Source organism: Belonocnema kinseyi, chromosome 3, assembly GCF_010883055.1.
Source record: "Belonocnema kinseyi isolate 2016_QV_RU_SX_M_011 chromosome 3, B_treatae_v1, whole genome shotgun sequence".
Classification (NCBI taxonomy): domain Eukaryota; kingdom Metazoa; phylum Arthropoda; class Insecta; order Hymenoptera; family Cynipidae; genus Belonocnema; species Belonocnema kinseyi.
Genome location: NC_046659.1, coordinates 75,607,903 through 75,628,228, shown reverse-complemented (window position 1 = coordinate 75,628,228; position 20,326 = coordinate 75,607,903). Strand labels below are relative to the sequence as shown.

At 28.9% G+C, this 20,326-nt stretch overlaps 2 protein-coding genes across 2 annotated transcripts in view; one reads left to right on the top strand and one right to left on the bottom strand.

Moving 5' to 3' along the window:
* LOC117169543 (agrin-like) overlaps positions 1 to 8,666 on the top strand; it is an 818,564-nt gene extending 809,898 nt beyond the window's left edge. The window contains exons 19-27 of the mRNA XM_033355964.1: positions 329 to 668; positions 788 to 1,015; positions 1,099 to 1,697; positions 1,779 to 2,190; positions 2,340 to 2,593; positions 2,681 to 2,777; positions 2,917 to 3,024; positions 3,432 to 3,606; positions 6,142 to 8,666. Of these exons, the coding sequence (XP_033211855.1) occupies positions 329 to 668; positions 788 to 1,015; positions 1,099 to 1,697; positions 1,779 to 2,190; positions 2,340 to 2,593; positions 2,681 to 2,777; positions 2,917 to 3,024; positions 3,432 to 3,606; positions 6,142 to 6,399 (2,471 nt within the window). The 3' untranslated portion in view covers positions 6,400 to 8,666. The remainder of the gene's footprint in view (positions 1 to 328; positions 669 to 787; positions 1,016 to 1,098; positions 1,698 to 1,778; positions 2,191 to 2,339; positions 2,594 to 2,680; positions 2,778 to 2,916; positions 3,025 to 3,431; positions 3,607 to 6,141) is intronic.
* Positions 8,667 to 13,727: 5,061 nt separating this feature from the next.
* LOC117169363 (actin-binding Rho-activating protein-like) lies at positions 13,728 to 19,978 on the bottom strand. The gene is made up of 4 exons (XM_033355708.1): positions 19,764 to 19,978; positions 16,510 to 16,640; positions 14,315 to 14,564; positions 13,728 to 14,158 (listed from the first exon to the last, which is right to left on the bottom strand). Exons 1-4 carry the CDS (start codon positions 19,779 to 19,781, stop codon positions 14,051 to 14,053), a joined length of 507 nt encoding a protein of 168 aa, XP_033211599.1. The 5' UTR covers positions 19,782 to 19,978; the 3' UTR covers positions 13,728 to 14,050.
* Between the last annotated feature and the right edge of the window lie 348 nt (positions 19,979 to 20,326).

The window sequence follows — 20,326 nt, the reverse complement described above, 5'->3', positions numbered from 1 at the left end:
TGCATTCACATTGTTGATCTCCTCGGTGCACATTTTTTCATACATTAAAGAGAAATTCATAACCGTCAGGAATAATAATAAATTTATTTCGGGAAAAGTCCAGGACTGACAGGAAATTTGAAAATTCATATTTTGTAGCAGCGCTGATATTTAAAAAAAAAACTAAAATGCCCCTTTTTCTTGAATGAAAAATGTACAAAATAAAAAACCTGAATCAGTTAAACAATTACTTCTTAAACCTTGCATTTAACTTGTTATTATTTTGTGAAAAACAATGCTTCAATTGGTCCAACTGAAGTTGTCTGACAGAAAGTAATTTTATTTTCAGCAAACTACGTTCCAGTCACGTCAACAGAAGAATTCCGTGCTTGTTTGTCTTACCCATGTCATATGTCTTCGACCTGTATCGATTTACCTAGTGCTACCTTTGTTTGCATCTGCAGACCAAACTATACTGGTCTACTTTGTGATGAGGAAATTAACAGGAGGGACTATGAAGTCGCTTCTTTCGATGGAAAAAGCTATGTTAGAATGAACAGACTGAAGGCTTACCACAAAGTCAGCATCGAAGTTGAATTTAAGACCTACGCTGATAATGGAATTCTTATTTATAATCAACAGAAAACAGATGGAAGTGGTGACTTCATTTCTTTAGCAATCGTTGATGGGTACATCTTTTCTAAGTTTCTAATAATTTTGATAAAACATTGTGCTTTTAACAAAATTTATAATCCAAATTGTACACTCTTTATAGCATCTAATCAAGGAACTCCTTTCTAATTTTTAGATACGTCCAATTTAGATACAACCTAGGAAATGGCCCAGTGATTCTAACATCTCCGGAAAAAGTACAGATGAAAACTTTCCATCGAGTTGCTGCGAAGAGGTACTACAAAGATGGCGTCTTAATTTTTAACGATGGGGAAGATATCGCTGGTCAGAGTCAAGGAATGCTAAAGTCTTTGGACTTGAATCAAGACACCTTCGTTGGAAACGTACCTACAAATTTCACCAAGTAATTAGATTTATCTTAAAAATCTCATTCAGAATTTGACAAATGGTTCCAGAAACTAATGAATTCTTCAACCCTATTTTCAGAATCTATGAAAACATTGGTACAAATCAAGGTCTGTTGGGGTGCATCCGAAAATTAAAAATTAATAGGATGTCTGTTGATCTTCACATTGGCCACGACAAAGATGTTCTTGAAACGTATCGCATAAAGGAGTGTGGAGACAATGCTTGTTCAAATCTCCCATGTAAAAATGGAGCCACATGTCAACCAATTTTTGAAGAAGACCTCTGTGACAATCGCGAATGTGACAAGCCACAGAAAAAGGGAAAAGGAAAAAGGAAAAGTGGCATGAACATTGTCAGATGCAAAGGTTCTCACTGTAAGTCAATTGAACAAAAAAGGTCCAGGAAGAATGCCAAAAAACGTTGCTCGACTTCAGATTGTGATTACAATTTCGACCTTGATTTTAACTACAGTCATGAAAACTATGCTGTGGCGAAATACGAGCCTCCTGAGTATAAATGCATATGTCCTCCCGAATATACGGGGAAAAATTGTGAGCAATCTTTGGATCCTTGCATGGGAGAACCTTGCCAACATGGCGCAACTTGCGATATTTTGCCACAGGGTGGTTATGTATGCAAGTGTCCTCCTGGAAGAACTGGAGAACACTGTGAAATTTGTAAGTAGAATCATGAATTGAGAAAATAAGTTAGGGAAATTTGGTAATAGTTTATTAAGACAAATATCATTTATTTCACAGTGGATGCCGAGTTGACAGAGTTTCTGATTCCTGAGATGAAAGGCGACGGTTTTCTCGAACTTCCATGCCTGGAGGGTGTCTCCAAAGCGTTCTCGATAGAACTATGGTTCATCACACAAGCAAATGATGGCCTTCTTCTCTACAATGGTCAGCTAAATAATGGAAGAGGCGACTTCATCAGCTTGAACCTCGTTCATGGCAAGTTGGAGTTCCGGTTTAATCTTGGTAGTGGAATAGCCAATATTTCATCTCCTGATCCTGTAACTCTGGGTAGTTGGCATTGTGTTAGGATTAGCAGACTTGGAAGGGAAGGTTTGCTTCAACTTGACGATGGAACTCTGGCAAGAGGATTGTCAGGAAGTCCACTAACAGAGTTGAATCTTGAGACCCCACTCTATGTTGGAGGTGTAAAGTGAGTGCTTAAATTTATTAATTTACTGGGGCTAAATCCGAATTTTATCAGTGGTACTGAAAGTTTTGTGAAGTGTCTTAAAAGGAAGATATCATGAACCTTGTTTTTTTATTTATCAATGCTGCTTATTTTAATTTTCTTGTTTCCAGACACTGGCGAGAAGTTCATCGTCTAGCTGGAGCCTATACTGGACTCCAAGGAGCAATTCAAAGGCTAATGGTGAACGGTAAGACGTATCAGAATCTCGCTGCGAATTTCACTCAGCACAATACCGAAGTTTACGATGGACTACCTTGTCCCAGTAATGAAAATCCTTGTCACAATGGTGGAGTTTGTTTGCCTCTTCTAAATAGTTACCTTTGCAAATGCGCTAGTGGATACAATGGACTGCACTGTGAATTTTGTTAGTACCTATCCGTCTCCCATAAAAAGTTCTATTGTATTTAATGGATTCTAATTAAAAGACGTTTATTTAATAAAATGTTTACAGTCATGGGCTATGATGTTTCTGGCGGAGAAATAGCAGAAAGGCCTGTTCGGTTCAACGGCGAAAACTTCCTTCAATTCAAGCATCGATTCGGAAGGAGGTAAATAATTAAATTTTATTTATCAATGGAATTGTTTTACATAATATGAGAAGTAAATAATTGTGAATGAGACTAACGATTGGTGTTTGTGTGAAACTTTTACTAACCCCTATTTTTAACTAATTCTTCTTGCAATTAGTGCTAATTCTACTAACATAACTATGGAAGAGTACAGTGATGATTCTTACTCCGACTACGACTTAGAGGAAGATATCGACTATGAATATGAACATTATGACTATACTGAGTAAGTGAATTTGGAAAAGCTTTTCAATCTTCATTAATATCTGGAGGAAAGCTTCTTTTAAAATAAACGGAATTAAATATTTAAATTGTCTGTCCAGAATATGCATTTGGAGTCTAGAAGTTTTATGCTTAAGTTCAATTATTTCATAATCAGGTCAGGCAGATTCTGCATTATTAATTGAATGAGTCTATCAATTAAAAATTGCAATCTTCTTGAAATACGCTGCATAGAGTTGGTTATTTATTATGTATAAAGATAAGAATTACTCATACTATGCCACCTAATTCTTATGTAATTTGCTTATTCCTTTTATAGCATGTATTTTTTCGATAGATTGTAGCATACAATATGGAATAAGTTTAAATATATTTTTTGTTTTTTATTATAAGCGTTATCTTATTTTTCAGACGAAGGGGACAACAGTCGAATAAATTCGAGCTAAGATTAAGAACCACACATCCAGAAGGTCTGATTGCCTGGATTGGAAGAGGAAAAATTGAACATCTCACCTTGGCTTTACACGGAGGATACATTGTCCTATCGTACAAAAGCAAGCATGAAGAAATTTCTCTGACAAGTAGAGTACGTGTCAATATTATAAAATCAAAATTATACAATTTTTTAAATTTTCTATCAACCTTTCCGGTTCCGTGATAATTTTTCAGGGGTTGAACTCGTCTAGGATATCTCTAGAGGTACTCTTTGAAGCCGTAAACCATTTAAAAAACTGGAGGACGTATTCATGTGATTTTCATAATCAGAATATAAAATGTGTCCATCAGGTTTTTTCGTGGACGTCTAGCTGAAACTTCTAATGGGTCTATTGTTATTCTAAATGGGAATAAATATTTGACATCGCGTAAGGGCGTGGTCATTATTTTTTTAACTAAGGACTCAACAATTCCATGTTGCTTTGCAAATTTATCTTCTTTAGTTTAAAATTTAAATATTTAATTGAAGATAAATCTTTTGCGGTAACAAATTTATTTTCTTAGCAAAAATTTATCTGCTTTTTTGAAAATTTATTTCTTTGCTCAATTATTAGTTTTTTATTATTGCATTTTTTAACTAAAAATTTAACTATTCCATTTTTGTCGGTTGCTTCGTGAAAATTTCACATATTTCTTTTATAACATATTTTATTTAGTTAAAAATTTATTGATGTAAGGAAAAAAATTTACTATTACGCCAAACATACGTTTTTATAATTAAACTTTTTTTTATTTTTATTTGGAATCTTCTATTTTTTAGTAGAAAATTCGTTTATTTTGTTTAAAAATGGTCTTTTACATAGAAAACTAGTTTTTGGTTTGAAAATTTAATTATTTAAAAAAAAATTTCACTTTTTGGTTGAATATTCATAATTTTAGTTTTAAAAAAGCTAATTTCTTCTGCTAAATATTTTAATAATTCATTTTTTGTAGAGAATTTATATTTTTTATATAATTTTAATCTTCTTGGTTAAAAATTCGTTTGTTTGATTGAAAATGGACCTAATTCGTTGAAAACGTACTTTATTCGGTTGAAAATTAAGTTTTTGTTACTGTTAACTCAATTTTAGGTTAAAGTCTCAACTATTTTATTGAAAATTAATTTGTTTGTTTTAAGATTCATTGTGATCGTTAATGTAACTATTTATATTTTTCTTTAAATTTTAACTTTATTAATTAAAAATTGATTAATTTTGTTTAAAAAATTCTCCTATTTAGATTTAAAATTAAATTTATGTTTTCGGGTTAAAAATTTAACTGTTTTGCGGCAAATTCGTATATTTGGCTTGAAAATTGAACATTTTGGATAAGGTTTTTTTTTCTTTATTAAATAAAAAATCTCTCTTGATTAAATATTTAACTCTCTTGTTTAAAATTGATGTTTTTGGTTTTAAAAAACAGTTTGTTTGGTTTAGGATTCAACTAACTTGTTGAAAATTCGTATTTTTGTTAAATTCAACCCTTTTTCATATAAATTTAAAATATTTATAGTGGAAATATCAACTATTACAAATTTGTGGAGAATTGATTTTATTATCGAGGATAAATCACTTTGGATGAAAATGTTGTTGAAAATTCTTTTTTTCTTGGTCGAAAGTCAATTTTTTCAACTGAAAATATAATCTATTCATTTTTTGTTTTACAAATATCTTTTTGTGTTAAAAACCCAACTATTTCGTTGAAAATTCATGTATTTTACGTATGTTTTACGGAATTTGTGGATTATCCCTTATGAAATTTTATCTGACTGTTGCCAACAAAAGTGTTTAAAATAAATTTTTAAAAAATACATTTTTTGCATCAATATTATTTATCTCCTAGGTGTAAGGTTGTTTTTATACCTTCAAGAAGAATTTTAGAATGGTCAAGGAAAATAAAAAAAATTGATCAGTGAGAAGTCAGAGACAGTCGCGGAACTTCAAGATTGGCATTTTTGAGCAACCCCGGGTGTAACCGTATTCAATAAATTGTAATTAAAAATCATAATGTGCGGAATTTCTAAAAATAAAACAAAGAATCCAATGACTAAATTTGGACAACAACCATAAAACGTTCCTATAGCAATTGAAAAAAGATAAAAACTTTCCTAAAACAAAAATTTTTTTTTTACCAAAATAAAAAAGAAGAAAGAAAAATAAGAAGGCAATCAACCAAATTCCCTTCTTTCTTTCTTTTCATTTCTTTCGTCTTGTTTATTTTTATTATTATCATATAATAATAAAAAATCATTAGTAAAAAATAATCACAAACGTTTTGGCACTCATACAGCACCCTTATCGAAGCGAGAAAATGTTGAGCAGGCAGAAACAGCAACGAAACAGATTATTTCTTGCGAATATTTTTTTACTGTTTTTTTATAATAATAAAAATAAAAAATACGCATAAAATGAAAAAGGGAAGGAAGGGGATTTGGTATTTTCTTTTTTAGGAAAATTTTTATCTTTTTTTCAAATTGCAATAGGGACATTTTATGGTGGTTGTCCAAATTTAGTCGTTGAATTCTTGGTTTTATTTTCATGAATTATGTAAATAAACTTAATTAATGTCCATTCAATAGGTTTTTAAATTTGATTTTAATCACATTTAAATTTCTTAAAATAAAAAAAGTATAATTCCTTTTTTTCAGGAGAAAATTGATGATGGCGTGTTCCATCACATACGAGCTTCCAGGAGACGAAAAGCAACAATAATACAAATCGACGACGAACCTCCTGTGAAAATGGCAACGGAAACCACCGTCATAATGACGAATGGGAAACTATTCGTAGGCGGAAAGCCAGGATTCCACGGGGTTAAAGGGTGCGTCACGGACTTCATCGCCGATAAAAGAAGAATTCCTTTGACGAGACGAAAAATTGAATTTTGTCACGACAATGACGTATGATAACGAGCCACTGACGATTGATTCGTCTGATAAAAGTTTCGATTCTTCGCTGGCTGCTGGACTTCCACCAGGAATCGCTCCACCTGCGAGCTGACCAGACATCAGCAAGAAAGTATTACACGAAAACCAAATGTTCTCTGACCTCAAAATTCTCCAAGTCGTCTACAAGAAAAATAAGTCTGATAATAATCGATCGACTGTGCCTCGTAGCCGTTTAACGATTTATCGAGATCGAGTGATGAGTTCAAGTGCTACGTTTTCATCGAAGGACAATAATATATTTTTAAGGAAAAGAGCTGCGAACACCCTGTATGTATGATCGCAAATATAAATATACAAAGTATATATACAAATATAAATATTAAATATAAATAGTAGATATAAAAATTGAATATAAGTATGAGATATAAATATATGAATGATATATGTGAATAAGTAGTAACCTACGGAAATTTAAAGCGTATACGTACAATTTAGACTCGAGTAAGTTGGCAAGAAATTAAACGAACAAGAAAAAAAGTGCAAGAACTTTAGCCCTTAACTAGCTGCTGACGCACCTAAACAAGTTACGATGCCAAGACTGACTAATACGGATGAAAAAAAGAACTTAATCAGTGTTATGTTTGAGTGTTCGGTAGAGAGATTTATCATTGTGGATTCCCTAGATAGAAATAAGTATTTTAAATGACTGTTGATTTATGCCAGTAGAGACCACATTGTTTAAGATAGGCGAGGCTTTTTATAAAAAAAACCGACGAGAAATAGTTTATATTAAAAATGAGATTCTAGACGAAGTAGTTATAAAAATATTGATATTACATTCCATGCAATGGATACCTCTCGAACATAATTTCTACTTAGGATAACTCGTACACACAAACGTATGCTTTAAAACGAGATTAACAATGATTATCACACTAGGAATATTATTGCCGCCTGTGAAACGAGTGTGAGTGAAAAAAGTTAAACATATGTGTATATTGTCTGCGTGTGAATCATGATACTTGAGATTGTAAATAATATTTTTTAAATTGAAATTTTTCTGAGAAAATATCTTCTTCTTCGCTGCGCTGGAATCGAAACCCAAAACTTCCGATTGCCGCTCGGATTTTTTTCCCTTAAGCTACTAGAGAGATCGAAAGAAGAATCGTTTGTCATAAATAAATGCATTATTTCGTCGGATGTTACGTATTTAGATTTGTCAAGGAATCTGTATTATCATCAGAAAATAACATAAATTCTTAAAGTCTTTTCAGACTAGATGGAGCGATACATTAAAAATTTGTTTATGAAAAAAGATCTTCTCGTGTGCTTTTCCCGCTTAGAAGGTCTTTTTTCGACAGAAAAAATTTAATTACAGATAATACAGATTCCTTAAAAAAATTGAAGTACGTAAAATAACGCATGTATTTCTGAAAAAAGATTCTTGTTTCGATCTCTGTAGCAACTGAAGAGAAAAGCGCCCGATCGGCAATCGGAAGTTCTATCGTTCGATTCCCAACGGAGCGAATGGGAAGATCATTTTTTCAGAAAAAATTTAATTAAAAAATCTTTTAATTAATAGTTCCATCTAGTCTGAAAAGACGTTAAGAATTTCTGTTATTCTCTTACGATAATACAGATTCCCTGTAAATAATATTGATAAGCTAGTCTACTCCATGGATGGTGAATTATCTGCCGCTTACTGTACACATAGAGTGTAATATATATCACCTAATGATCGTAACGACCTAAGTCAAACTTAGTTCAAAACTCAGTCTTCGGGCTTACAACGACATAATTTTCACGAACGTTTTCCATTTTTTAATTTTTACGAAAGTCTATTGGAAAAGTAGATTTTTTGGAAATAAAATGTTATAGGGATGAGGATAGAGGTTTTGATGCTTTTTGAATTGCACTCAATTTACTGTGACCGACAATCAATTTGTCAAATATAAATTGACTTTTAATCAGATTATAAGCTCTGCATGCAATTTAGAGATAAGAAACTGAGAAAAGTAGAAAGAATTGATCTCTTATTTAGCTTAGGAGCCGTACTTAAATTATGTAACCTGCCCCAGAAATTATTTTAAATCTATTAACTTATTTTAAACACTAAAATATCTTTTCTACTATAAAAGATAACTTTTTAGCTAAATGTTTGAATTTTGAACGAAGTTATTAAATTTTGAACATAATAGTGTAATTTTTAACCTGAAGGATAAATCTAAAGGATTTTTAACCTAAAGGATAAATTTATATTTAAATTAAAAAGGATGAAATTTATACAGCGAAAAAGAATTTTTAACCAAAAAAAGAGGAATTTTCAACCAATAAAGATTTTTTACTCGAGAGAGAAATAAAACTTATCTAAATATAAATTTTCAAGCCAAAATATGTATAACTTTTCAGCAAAAAAATTATTCTCCACGAAATTAATTTATTTTCACCGAGCAAACATGAAATTTCAAACCAAGTCACATTTCCTGTTTAAAAATTCATTCCAAAGAAAAAAATGATTTTCATCCAAACAATTAAGTTCTTAAACCGAAGATTATTTTTTAATAAAATAGTTCCTCTTTAAACGAAAGAGATGAATTTTGAACTAAAAATACAAATCTTCTAGAAAATAATTATTTCTTAACAAAGTGATTAATTAAATCTTTCAAAAAAAGCAGTTGGATATTCAAGCAAACAAGAATAATTTTAACAAAAAGGTTGCATTTTTCTGGAAAAAATGATATTCTAAAACAGATAAATTTTTTAATTGAAAAGATAGATTTTGAAACAAAGAATTACATTGTTGTTGTTAAAAGAGATTTCAGTTGACTTTTGACGATCATAATATAAATTTTGTATCAAAAACTAAGTTTCTACGAAAAGAATTGAATTTTTAATCCAAAAAGACAAATTTAGCAAAAGAAAGGATGACTTTTTAACAAATTTGTTGCATTCTCTTACAAATAATTACAATTTCATCCAAAAAAATATTAAATATCTCTTAAAACTGATTCATTTTTATTGAAACAAATGTTTTAAAAAATAGTTTAATTTTCATGCGACAAAGATTCCAGTGGACTTTAAAAAAAAAACGAATTTTTGTCTACCAAAACGGATAAATGTTCAGGAAAATAGTTGAAGTATCTACTAAATAGTTGCACTTTTATCCAAGAAAGTTTAAATTTTGACTAAAATATATGTATTTTTTTAAAAAACGACACTTTCTTTGAGTTCAAATTTTATCCAACAAAGATTTCAAATAATTTTTGAACGCCAAAATATAAGTTTTAAAAAGAAAGTAAATTTTCAATGAAATAGTAAAATTTTCAACAAAAAAGTCGAATTTTCAACCAAGAAGTATAACGTTTTAACAAAATAGTTTAATTTTCAACCAGACAGTTGCATTTTTAGCCGAGGAAGATAAAATTTCTCTTAAAACAGATGAATTTTTAATTAAAGAAAAATATATTTCAAATAAAAGTTGAATTTTCCTACAGAAAATATTTCTGTTCCGATTGCAACACGAAAATACTCAATTTAAACAAAAAGTACATTTTTCTCTCATAGTTCAATTTCCAGTTAAACAGAAGAGTTGTTTTCAGGAAAGCTGAAATTTATTTTAAAACAGATAAATTTTTAAAAAACCAAAATAAGAATTGTAAACCATAAGTTAATTTTATCCTTTATAGTCGGATTTTTGACTAAAAAGCATCACTTTTTAACAAGACTTTTAAATTGCCAACCAAGCAGTTGCATTTTTGTTCACGCAAAATGAAAATTTTAATAAAACAGGTGAATTTTGAAATTAAAAAGACAAATTATCAGAAAAGGTCGAATTTGTATCCAAAAAGATTTCAATTGACTTTTCAGCACAAAAATAGGAATTTCAAAAAAAAGTAAATTTTCTAGGAAATAGTTTAATTTTCAAGAAAATATTTTTATTTTCATTCAAGAAAGATGCAATATTTCTACTAAAAGATATGAACTTTAAAAACAAAAAGAACATTTTGAAGAAAAATAGTTTTCTTCAAAAAAAAAAAAAATTTCAGTTCATTTATCAGCAACAAAATGTGCATTTTTAACAAAAGGTCCATGTTCCAAAAAAAAAGTTGAATTTTCGCAGTTGATGTCTTTTAGAAAATTGTTAAAGTTTTAAGCAAAGAATAAAATTTGAAACTAAAAATATAATCTTTAGGAGGAAGTTTTTGCGAATTTTCAAAAATTACGTACAAGATTGTAGGACACGCCTCCTCCTCTTTAAGCTGTTACGTAATTTAAGTACGAACCCTTAACGATAGTTTTTGTCTTATTGATCTGAAAAATTATAATTCCCTGGAAATAGTTTCAGAATATCAGACCGAATTTTTACACATATCAATTATTTATTCTGTCTGTGATATTGTAGGTGAAACTTCCCTATAATGTTTTCTTTCCAATAAAGAAAACCTAACACACACAATCTTCCATTATTTAGTTTAGTTTCCGTGGAACTGAAATTTGTACCTAATTCGAAAGTTTCTACACTTTGCTACATTTACCTAAAATGAATTTCGACAAATTTTTAAACTGACTTTGTAAATTCTCAGATATTCGATTCAGTCAGTTTTTATAGTGAATTATAAGCATATCAAAATTTAAGAAATCGAATAAATAACTAGTCAACGAAAATTTGATTTAACCCCACAAATCTGTAACTTCAATATTTGCAAAAGTGTAGACTATAGATATATTCACAAAAAATGAGCCTATGAATGTTGAGATTGAAAATCTCATTAATGATTGCAAATTGCGAAAACTGTAATTGTTAAATATTTATAGAGCAAGTTGTATACTTGTATAGCAGCTTGAGCTATATGTGTGTGTTTCTGCAAATTTGGATGAGCAGGTGTAGCTTTGTAATAAACTTAGGCGAAAAAATCTGCGGTGTTTGTATCGAAACGAAAATTTATCTTTCAAGCAATCTTACATATCCTGCCACTATATTTAGAACTTGTCCTAAATTTTTGTGATCTTTTACACCATATCTGTCTTCTTGTAACGATGCATATCATCCGTATCGATCATTATCAACGACCAATGATGACTCGAAATCGAGGAAAAGAAAACAGAAGAGAAATCTTATAACATTGTCTTCGAAACTTGTAAAAAAATATGTGTTTTTAGAAATAAGTCTTTAAGAAATTACTTCTTCAAATGGTTTCTCTTCTCTTAAACGTGGTTAACTAGTTTTTAACAATTGAGCTAAATGTACAATTTTCAAAATAACTGTTTTCAAATTCGATTTTTTTAAACCTGGAGTCTTCCAAGTTTCAAAACAAAAATAGTTTTCCAGCTCAATTAAAAATGGGTCTTTAAACCATTGAAGGAAAATTCTTCTACTACTGCCATCCTAGACATGAACATTGCTTACACGAAAGTATGCCAGAGAATTTCAGGACCACAGCGATTAGTTTAGAAGTTGTATAACTAAGTGACGAAATTTTTACTTTTAAAGCTAGTTCGAAACTTTTCTCGTAAGTTATTCTGAGTTTCGTAATTTATTATAACACGTGGAATGCAAACACTGTAAAATGTTCGTTCTTCACAATTGCGATTGAATCCTGCTACTGCGCAAAAAAAGCGCCTTGTAAAGTGACTGTATATACAAACAATATATAAATTATGCGATTATGTTTAGACTTTTTCAAGTCCTTTATCCCAAATTCAAAAAATAATCCTTCTCTAAAAAATAATTGTGTCAAGAAATTTTCGAAAGCGTAGTCGCGTTACCTGAATGCCGATTGAACTATTGGAAAATTTTTTTAAAGAAATTATGTGAAATTCACACACATACTCAAGAATTGACTTTCAGTTGAAGGGTCGTGACAAAAATTGTCACATTCTTTTGCATGACAGGACTTAAGAAATTTATGGTTCAATCATTTAAAATCTTGTTATTACAGTTTCTATAAAAATTAATTATTTTTAACAAATCAAAATGAAATATACAGCAATATAGTTAAATTTTCAATCAAACTGAGGAATCTTTGGCTTTAAAAAATGAGGTCTCCACAAAAAGGGTAACAATTGGGATTTCCATAAAAAAATATTTTAATTTTCAATAAAAATACTGTTTAAATCAACCAAAAAATGCGACTTTTATATAATAGAGTTAAACTTAAAGCCAAGAAAAATGTTGTATTTAATAAATAAAAAAATGTCAGTCAAAATGTAGAGTTTCTGAGTCATAAAAACGAATTTTGGCAAAAAATTTGAATTTACAACCAAAAATATATATTTTCTACTAAAATAATCAATTTTCAAGCGAAAATAAAATAGCAAAATTGTTGATCTAAAAATTGATTTTCAACTAGAAAAAAACGAATTTTTGTATATTTTTAACCAATAATATAAGATTTGTCTAAAATGATGCATCTACAATAAAAAATTAATTTTTAACCAAATACAGTGAATCTCTGATACTGGACCAATTTTGGGACTGACCTTGGTGGGGAATTATACAGATAGAGGGCCGTTTTGTAGAAAAGTTTAAATAAATTTTTAAGGAATTAGTCACATAAAATACACTTTAATAATTCTATACTTATTAAACTTTATTACAAATTTAATTTACATCTAATTTTCAAATTTAAAATGATTAATCAACAAGAACATGAGTTTTTAACAAATTACTTCCACTTTCAATTATGCAGTTCAAATTTGTACCATAAAAAAGTTTCTCAGTCTCTATTCACCTTTAGCTAAAAATTTGCAAATTGAATCAAATAGTTATATCAGAAGATGAATCATGGGACCAAAGTGAAATTCACGGGACGTGTGAAAAAAGATTTGATTTAAATACCCGGTAAATTTCAGACTTTTTCATTTTTCATCTATCGATCTTGAATAAAACCATTTTTGCTCAATTTGATCTTAAATAATAATGTTAAATATAAGTTCCTCTCGAACTCAAAAAACAAAATTTTTACATGAAAGCAAAATAATGTAATAAGTTTATGTGACAAGTATGCCCAGAAAAGACGGTTAATTGAGCCAGGCAAAAAATCCGAATCAAATTCAAATAGTCGAATTTCATTGTACCTTGATGAATAGTTCATCCGAAAATACCTTGAACAAGTATTTTTGATGTCTTTTAATTCTTAAAAAAATATTAAAAGTACGATGTCTTCTGTAAATCATATACAAAATTCTTAAATCATACAAGTTTTCCTGTAAAATCTATAATAAAAGATTAGGATATGAATAGAGTTAATTTTCTAAAGGAAGGGTAACTAGTGCGCGCTTAGCATGCACAGTTTTCTAGTTTTTTTTTAATTCAGAGTCATTGGGGTTGGAAAAAAAATTTTGAGTTTTGTAAAAACATTTTTATTAGTAGTATCCTATATCACGTTTCCTATCCATTCTTGATTTTCAAAAAATATGTACACCACATTTGCATCTTTTCATTCATTCTTCTCAATTCACTCATTTACTAATCTTAGTTCATACTTAGAAATTGTTCTTCACACTTTTTCATGATAAAGAATACTTTCTCTCGTAGGTGATGAGAACGTAAAAAACAGTAATTTACAGATTTTAGTGCAATTGATTTTAACCCGTAGCGTTTCATATAAATTACACGATGAATATTCCGCTTAAAAGTAGGAATTTCTTTAAATAACAAAAAATTTTATTAACTTGGTGGAGCCTCTTTTGCCATATCTTCCAACCTTTGCCTGAAAGTTTCTCTGATTTCTTTGATGGGTTTCAATAGGAAAATTGGTACGTTGTCGTCCCTCCTCTGTAAAATAAATTTATTATGAATTCAAAATAATTTATCTACAAAATTATACTTCTTTGTAATTGAGGTTTAAAATCAGCTCGAATTCAATTTTGATATCTTTATAATTTTTTCTTCATGTCTTTTTGATGATGAATTTTGTTTTGATTTTATTACCTGGAACAAACATTCTCCCTCGAATTCGACTAGTTTTTGCTTCCTGGCCCGCAATAAAAGTCCAACGCACTTATCATTGATGTAATTATAAATGTTGAAGAGGTCGCCAAAAGTTATTCCCATTACGTCAGGCTGGTCCCGACAAGGTGTTCCATTTTGGTAGATAATTTCGCAAAGCTCCAGAACTTCTTTGACGATGTGAGCCGAAGCTTTGCGGCCTCGAATGTCCGAAAGTGAACCAGCAACTGGTCTAAAAATAAATGATTATTTACTATATTGGACATACACGAGATATTAAATTTTGATTTACTACGAAAGAAACTAACGCGAAAAAAAATTGTTTTTAAACCTCGAAATAGTTTTTTGGAAAGCTTTATTTACTAATTTATTAATAACCAGTATATCTAACACATTTTAAATCAGACAGATTTTGCACTGCCAGTCACAACATTTCTCAGAGACAAAATAAACAGTTTTTAAAGGAAATTGAGCGACACTTATTTATCTGCTTTGAGAAAAAAATATTCACTCAGAAAAATTTGAAAGAATTTCGAAATCGGCAACGATTTGTTTGAAAATATAAATAAAAGTTTTCATAGGAAATCCAGGCCTAATTATTTTTGCCAATTTTTTTATTAGTTTTGCCTTCTGTAAGGAAAATATCCTATGATTTTTATTTGGGCTAAACGGTTTTCGAGACTGAAACATTTTTTTCTAAAAACTGAAGCTTTGGATTTATTTGCGGAAAAACACAGGATCTGTTCCATAATAAATGAAAAATATAAATTCAGTCCTACTACTTATAGAACAAGTCATGTAATATATACGAAAAGGTTTAGATAAAAGTTCTGCAAGAAATTTCTCTTGCTCTTTTATTATCTTAAATCATTTGAGATAAAAAAATGTAATTAATTAAACATTTAAATTTAAATATTTGAAAAAACTCCCTGCTTTTATATGAGTGACCTTTGGAAAACCTTCCAATTTTGGCGATACCATTTCAGAAGCGACATTTTGGGCGGAAAATTTATAAAATAATTAATTATGCGGAAAGAAATAAAATAACAAACTGCCCAGCGAATTTTTTCTGGATTTAAGAAATTTAACTATACATGGGTCGTTTTCTCTTTCTCTTTCATTTCATATAGTATTCGTACACACATCCCAGGTGTGGCTCAAATTTTTTAATGCGTAAAAATTTTGCTTGTTAGTTTATAGTTTTTACATTAATAAGTATTTTAAAATTTTCTTTATGACAAATTTCAATTCTGAGAAGGTGTCAACAAAATTTAGGAGTTTTATGCACTATTTTTTATAAGTTTTTGTAATTTTAACAAATTATGTAGTTATATAAAGTTTTTTTTACTTGAATTACTTTTAGAAATTCTTTTTATTAGTTATTTGTCTAAATTCTTCAGTTTTTCTATTATTAGTAATAGACTATTAGTAATATTTTTTTATTTATATGAGCATAATGAACACGAAAATCAAGAATTTCTCCATTTAAAAAATTGTTTAGTAATTGCTTTGATTTCCTTTTAAAAATGTTTAGTTATTGAAGCAATTTATTGGTTTAATTTAAACTATATTTTTCTAAACAAAAGTACGTGATCGTGTCAATTTTATATTGGCTAAATCATTTTTGAGACAGAAAGCATTTTTTCCTGTAAGTCCAATTTTTGAATACTTCCGGTCAGCGGTGCAAGAAATTACGAAAAAGAGCCAGAAACATTTTTTGTGGAACTCTTCTAGGTGTGCGAACTTTTAAGTCAATCTTGTTGTATTATTAGTTGTTTTCAAGAAAAATACAAGAGTTTTATTATATACAAAAAATATTCTGGCCATAAAAATGATTTGGTTAGCATAAAACTGAAAGGAGCTTTTTCTTTTATGAGGCCAAATTCAACAAATAAATTACCAAATTTGTCGAAATCAACTTCTTATATTTTTAAACAAATCGTCGTCACTTTGTTAATTTTGAATCTTTTAAAAATTCTCCTACCGATTTCGAAAGAAGACGGTATAAATCACCAGAATTTTTAAATTAAATTTTAATGTGTGAATTATATCAAAGAGTGTAAAAAAAACAACTTAAAAGCTACATATTTTGTCGCCGAGCCTTTCTGTGATTTCAAATAAAATCTCTTTCATTTGAAATGGATTCGATGAGAAGATAAAGAGAATAAATTTCTTACCTTCCATATTCTTCTTTTGAGAATTTTGGCTTGTCAATATTCAAACCGGAAGTGAATGGATTTTTGGCTTGACCACTCTGGTGATTGTTGGCATGTTGGTTGAACAGAGCCACCTTAGCACCCAACGATTCCTAAAACAAACAAATTAGGAGAAAATTACTTGTAAATTATTTAAAATAATTAATTAATACGAATTCATTTATTGTTAATATAATATTTATTTTACCATCAAACAGTTTAAATATTTTTTCTCGAGTATCTCACTCACTTTCAACACAATGTGCGGAACTGACTATAAAGCAAAGTGAAATATATGTTGCTCAAGCGAGATTAGTTGCACAGAAAAGGCTTCTAAGTTCAAATCCATCGATAAGTAGAAATTACCTCGACTGCAATTTCCGCGTGCTTTTATCGTTTCAAGGTTGAAATTGTTTATTTTACTTTATTTAAGTTTTAATGAAAAATTAAATATGAGAAATTATAATCAAAATCAATAAAAGTTTAGGACAATTTTTTATTTGCACTCTCTGAATTTCAATATTTATTAAAATTATTATTCATAAGTCTATAAATGATCGAAATTTCGATTTATTTATCTCAGGCTGAGCAGTCTTTCAGAACAGAAAATCCAACTATTTTTTGTCGAAAATGTAATTATTATGTTGACAATTTAACAATTAGGTTAAAAAGTCATGCGTTTTGGTAAATAATTCGTCTTTTTGGTTAAAAACTCGACAACTTCTGTAAAAAAATCAACTACTTGGTTTAAAATATACTTTTTCATTGAAAATAAATATTTTTCATATTGAGAATTTAACTATTTTCTAAGAAATTCATGTTTTTGGGTTAAATACGTAATTACATTTTTAACAAATTCATCAACTTTGTTAAAAAGGCACCCTTTTCCTTGAAAATTGGACCGTTTTGGTAGAAAAATAATCTATTTTGGTTCACAAATTCGATTATTCGGTTAAAAATCCACTTTTTCATGAAATATTCATATTTTAAAGTTGAAGATTTGATAGTTTTGTAAAAAAATTAATCTTTTTTTCGGGGTTTAAAGTTCAACACTTTTCTAAAAAAATTCATCTTTTATAGTTAAATATGTAATTATTTTGTTGAAACAATCAACGACTTGGTTAAAAAGTTATCCCTTTTCATCAAAAATTCTTCCCTTGGCTTGAATTCAACTGGTCTGGTTGAAAAAATCGAATACTTAAAAAAAAGACTTTTCTATTAAAAATTAACATTTTTGGGTTGAAAATTCCGTACTTTTGTGAAAAATTCATCTTTACGGATTGAACGTATATTTATTGTTCTGAAAACTCAACAATTTTATTAAAAAGTCATGTTTTTTCAAATTGAAATGTCGTCTCTTCGGGATTTTATAGGAAATTCGTCTTTTTTAATTAAAAACTTAACACTTTTTAAACATTTTCTTTCTCGAATAAAAAATCTTTTTTGGTAACAAATAGAAATCATTTATTAACATGTTTTTTTGTTTTGATTTAAAAATTAATCTATTTCAGCCGAAATTTCATCTTTCTTTGGTTAAAAGTGCAAATTTTTGCTTGAGAATCAATCTTCTTTGTTAATGATTCATTTAGTTTATATCAAATCAGTTTTTTTTCTTTAAATACAACTTTTTTTTATTTGAAATTATATTATTTTTGGTAAGAAATATCGACTATTAGAATTTGGGTTGAGAATTCATCTTTTTTGTAGAAAATGTAACTGTTTCTTTGAATACAAACTGTTTTATTTAAGAATTAAACTATTTTGTTTTAAATTAATTGTTTCTCTGAGAAATTTAACTTTTTTATTTAAAATAAAAATCATTTTTTTATTAAAATATCAACTATTACACTTTAAGTTAAAAAATGCATCTTGTTTGACTAAAAATTTAACTATTTTCTTGAAAATTATTTTTTAAATTTTCTTTTAAATTAATTTTTAACAGATAATTGATCTACTCTATTGTGTGTTTCAACTTTCTCATTCTTATTTGAAAATTCATGTATTTTGTTAAAAATTAGTCTTTGTGATAAAAAATTAATATTCTAAATTAAAAATGTACCTTTTATTTAATAAATTAACTCTGTGTTTATATTGTCTGAAATTTCAAACACTTTAAGATATAGCACGAAAAGTACAAAGTTGATTACTGTTTTTAATTTGAATGAGACTGTTACAATATAAGTATTTTATTATTTCAATCAGTTAATTCAATCAATAAATCAATTATTATTTAATTATAATTTAATTGATTGACTTTTTAATAACTAAAAATATTCTATTGCTTTTGTAATATCCTTGCCCAATAATCTATTGATATTTCATTCAAATGCCTGAGGTTTTCTGCACGTGTAATTATGCAAGAATTTTACTCTATAGCTATCTAACTTTTTATTGTTTACATATATGAAAAAGTAAAAAATAGTATTAAACATTTCTCGAATCTTAGAGTCTGATCGGTGTGGAATGTTGGAGGATTTCCAATTTGCCAGACCCTCGAGTGGCCCTGACCATAAAAGCGATTTTGATGGCAGACTGACAAACTTTTCTAATAAATGTCGTACATTACATTCATATTTCGTTGGCGATAATTTACAAGTGGAAGTTATCAATTATGCTAAATGCTATATCATTCTTATTCAAATTTCACCAGTTTTGAACCTTTCAAATTCCTTTGTTATCATTGAATTTATAACTTTATTTTAAAAAGAAGAATTATTATATGGGAGACCACCCAGCAATAGATAATGATCCTAGAGTAGATAATTATTGATTTAAAAATGTAATGTAATTAAAACAATGCTTTTAATTTAATTATTAGAAAGGCCACTATACTTGTTATTTAATTAAAATTATTAATAATTATATCAGGTGTATTTGTGCTTTTAATTAACCATTGTCTCCCCTGTTTAAATTTAATATAATTTGAATTTTCTTCAGTTAAAAAACATGTATGTTTTTACTGTTGGATGTTTCCTTTATGATTATAAAAAATGCAGAAAATTTTCTTTGTTACATGAAGCATTTTTTTAAAATAATACGGTTCAAAATGGGGTTATGCCGCTCTTTTATATCATACAGATGGGAAATAAATGATTATCACTTTAAAAATATTGTTCAGTGCCTATTGTCTGAAATTTAGTTTTAAAATACTAAACAATATGGAATTGCAATAAAAAATTGACTTGGATAATTTGAAAAATAAATAAAACTAAATAATATACCAACATGATACTCACAACAATAACGTCAGACATTGTTCTGCTCTCAACAGGTCACAATTATTAATAAATTAGAAACAAATAATAATTTGGAGATAACAACGAAATAATACTGTCACTGTTTCGAGGAATTGAAAACAAAAAGACCGGCGCAAAACCCCGCGTATTTAAGTTTGTAGCACTCCTTATTATTTATTCTTATGCGGTGCGCGGATTGTGAATACAGCTTCGCGACGCCGAGCGTCTTTTATATAAGAAGCTCGCGACGTCAAAAAGCTCCCACCCAAAATCTCAGTTCGCCGCGCACTCTGAAATATTTGCACCTCTGTGAAGCTTTCCCGAGCCAATTTTCGACCAATCGCTCTCGTTGATTGGCTGCCAACAAACTACCCGCTCCGGAAACCGTTCCTCATTTCACACGACATCTACGCTATATATTCGAAAAATCATTCGCTCATTCATCTACGCTCGTTCGGAAAATTGCTTCCTCCAAAAAAGAAATAAGACCGTGAGAAATGCCAGATTCGTGTATTTGCGATTTTGTATAAATGCATATTTATGTGAGGAAATTAAAGTTTAAA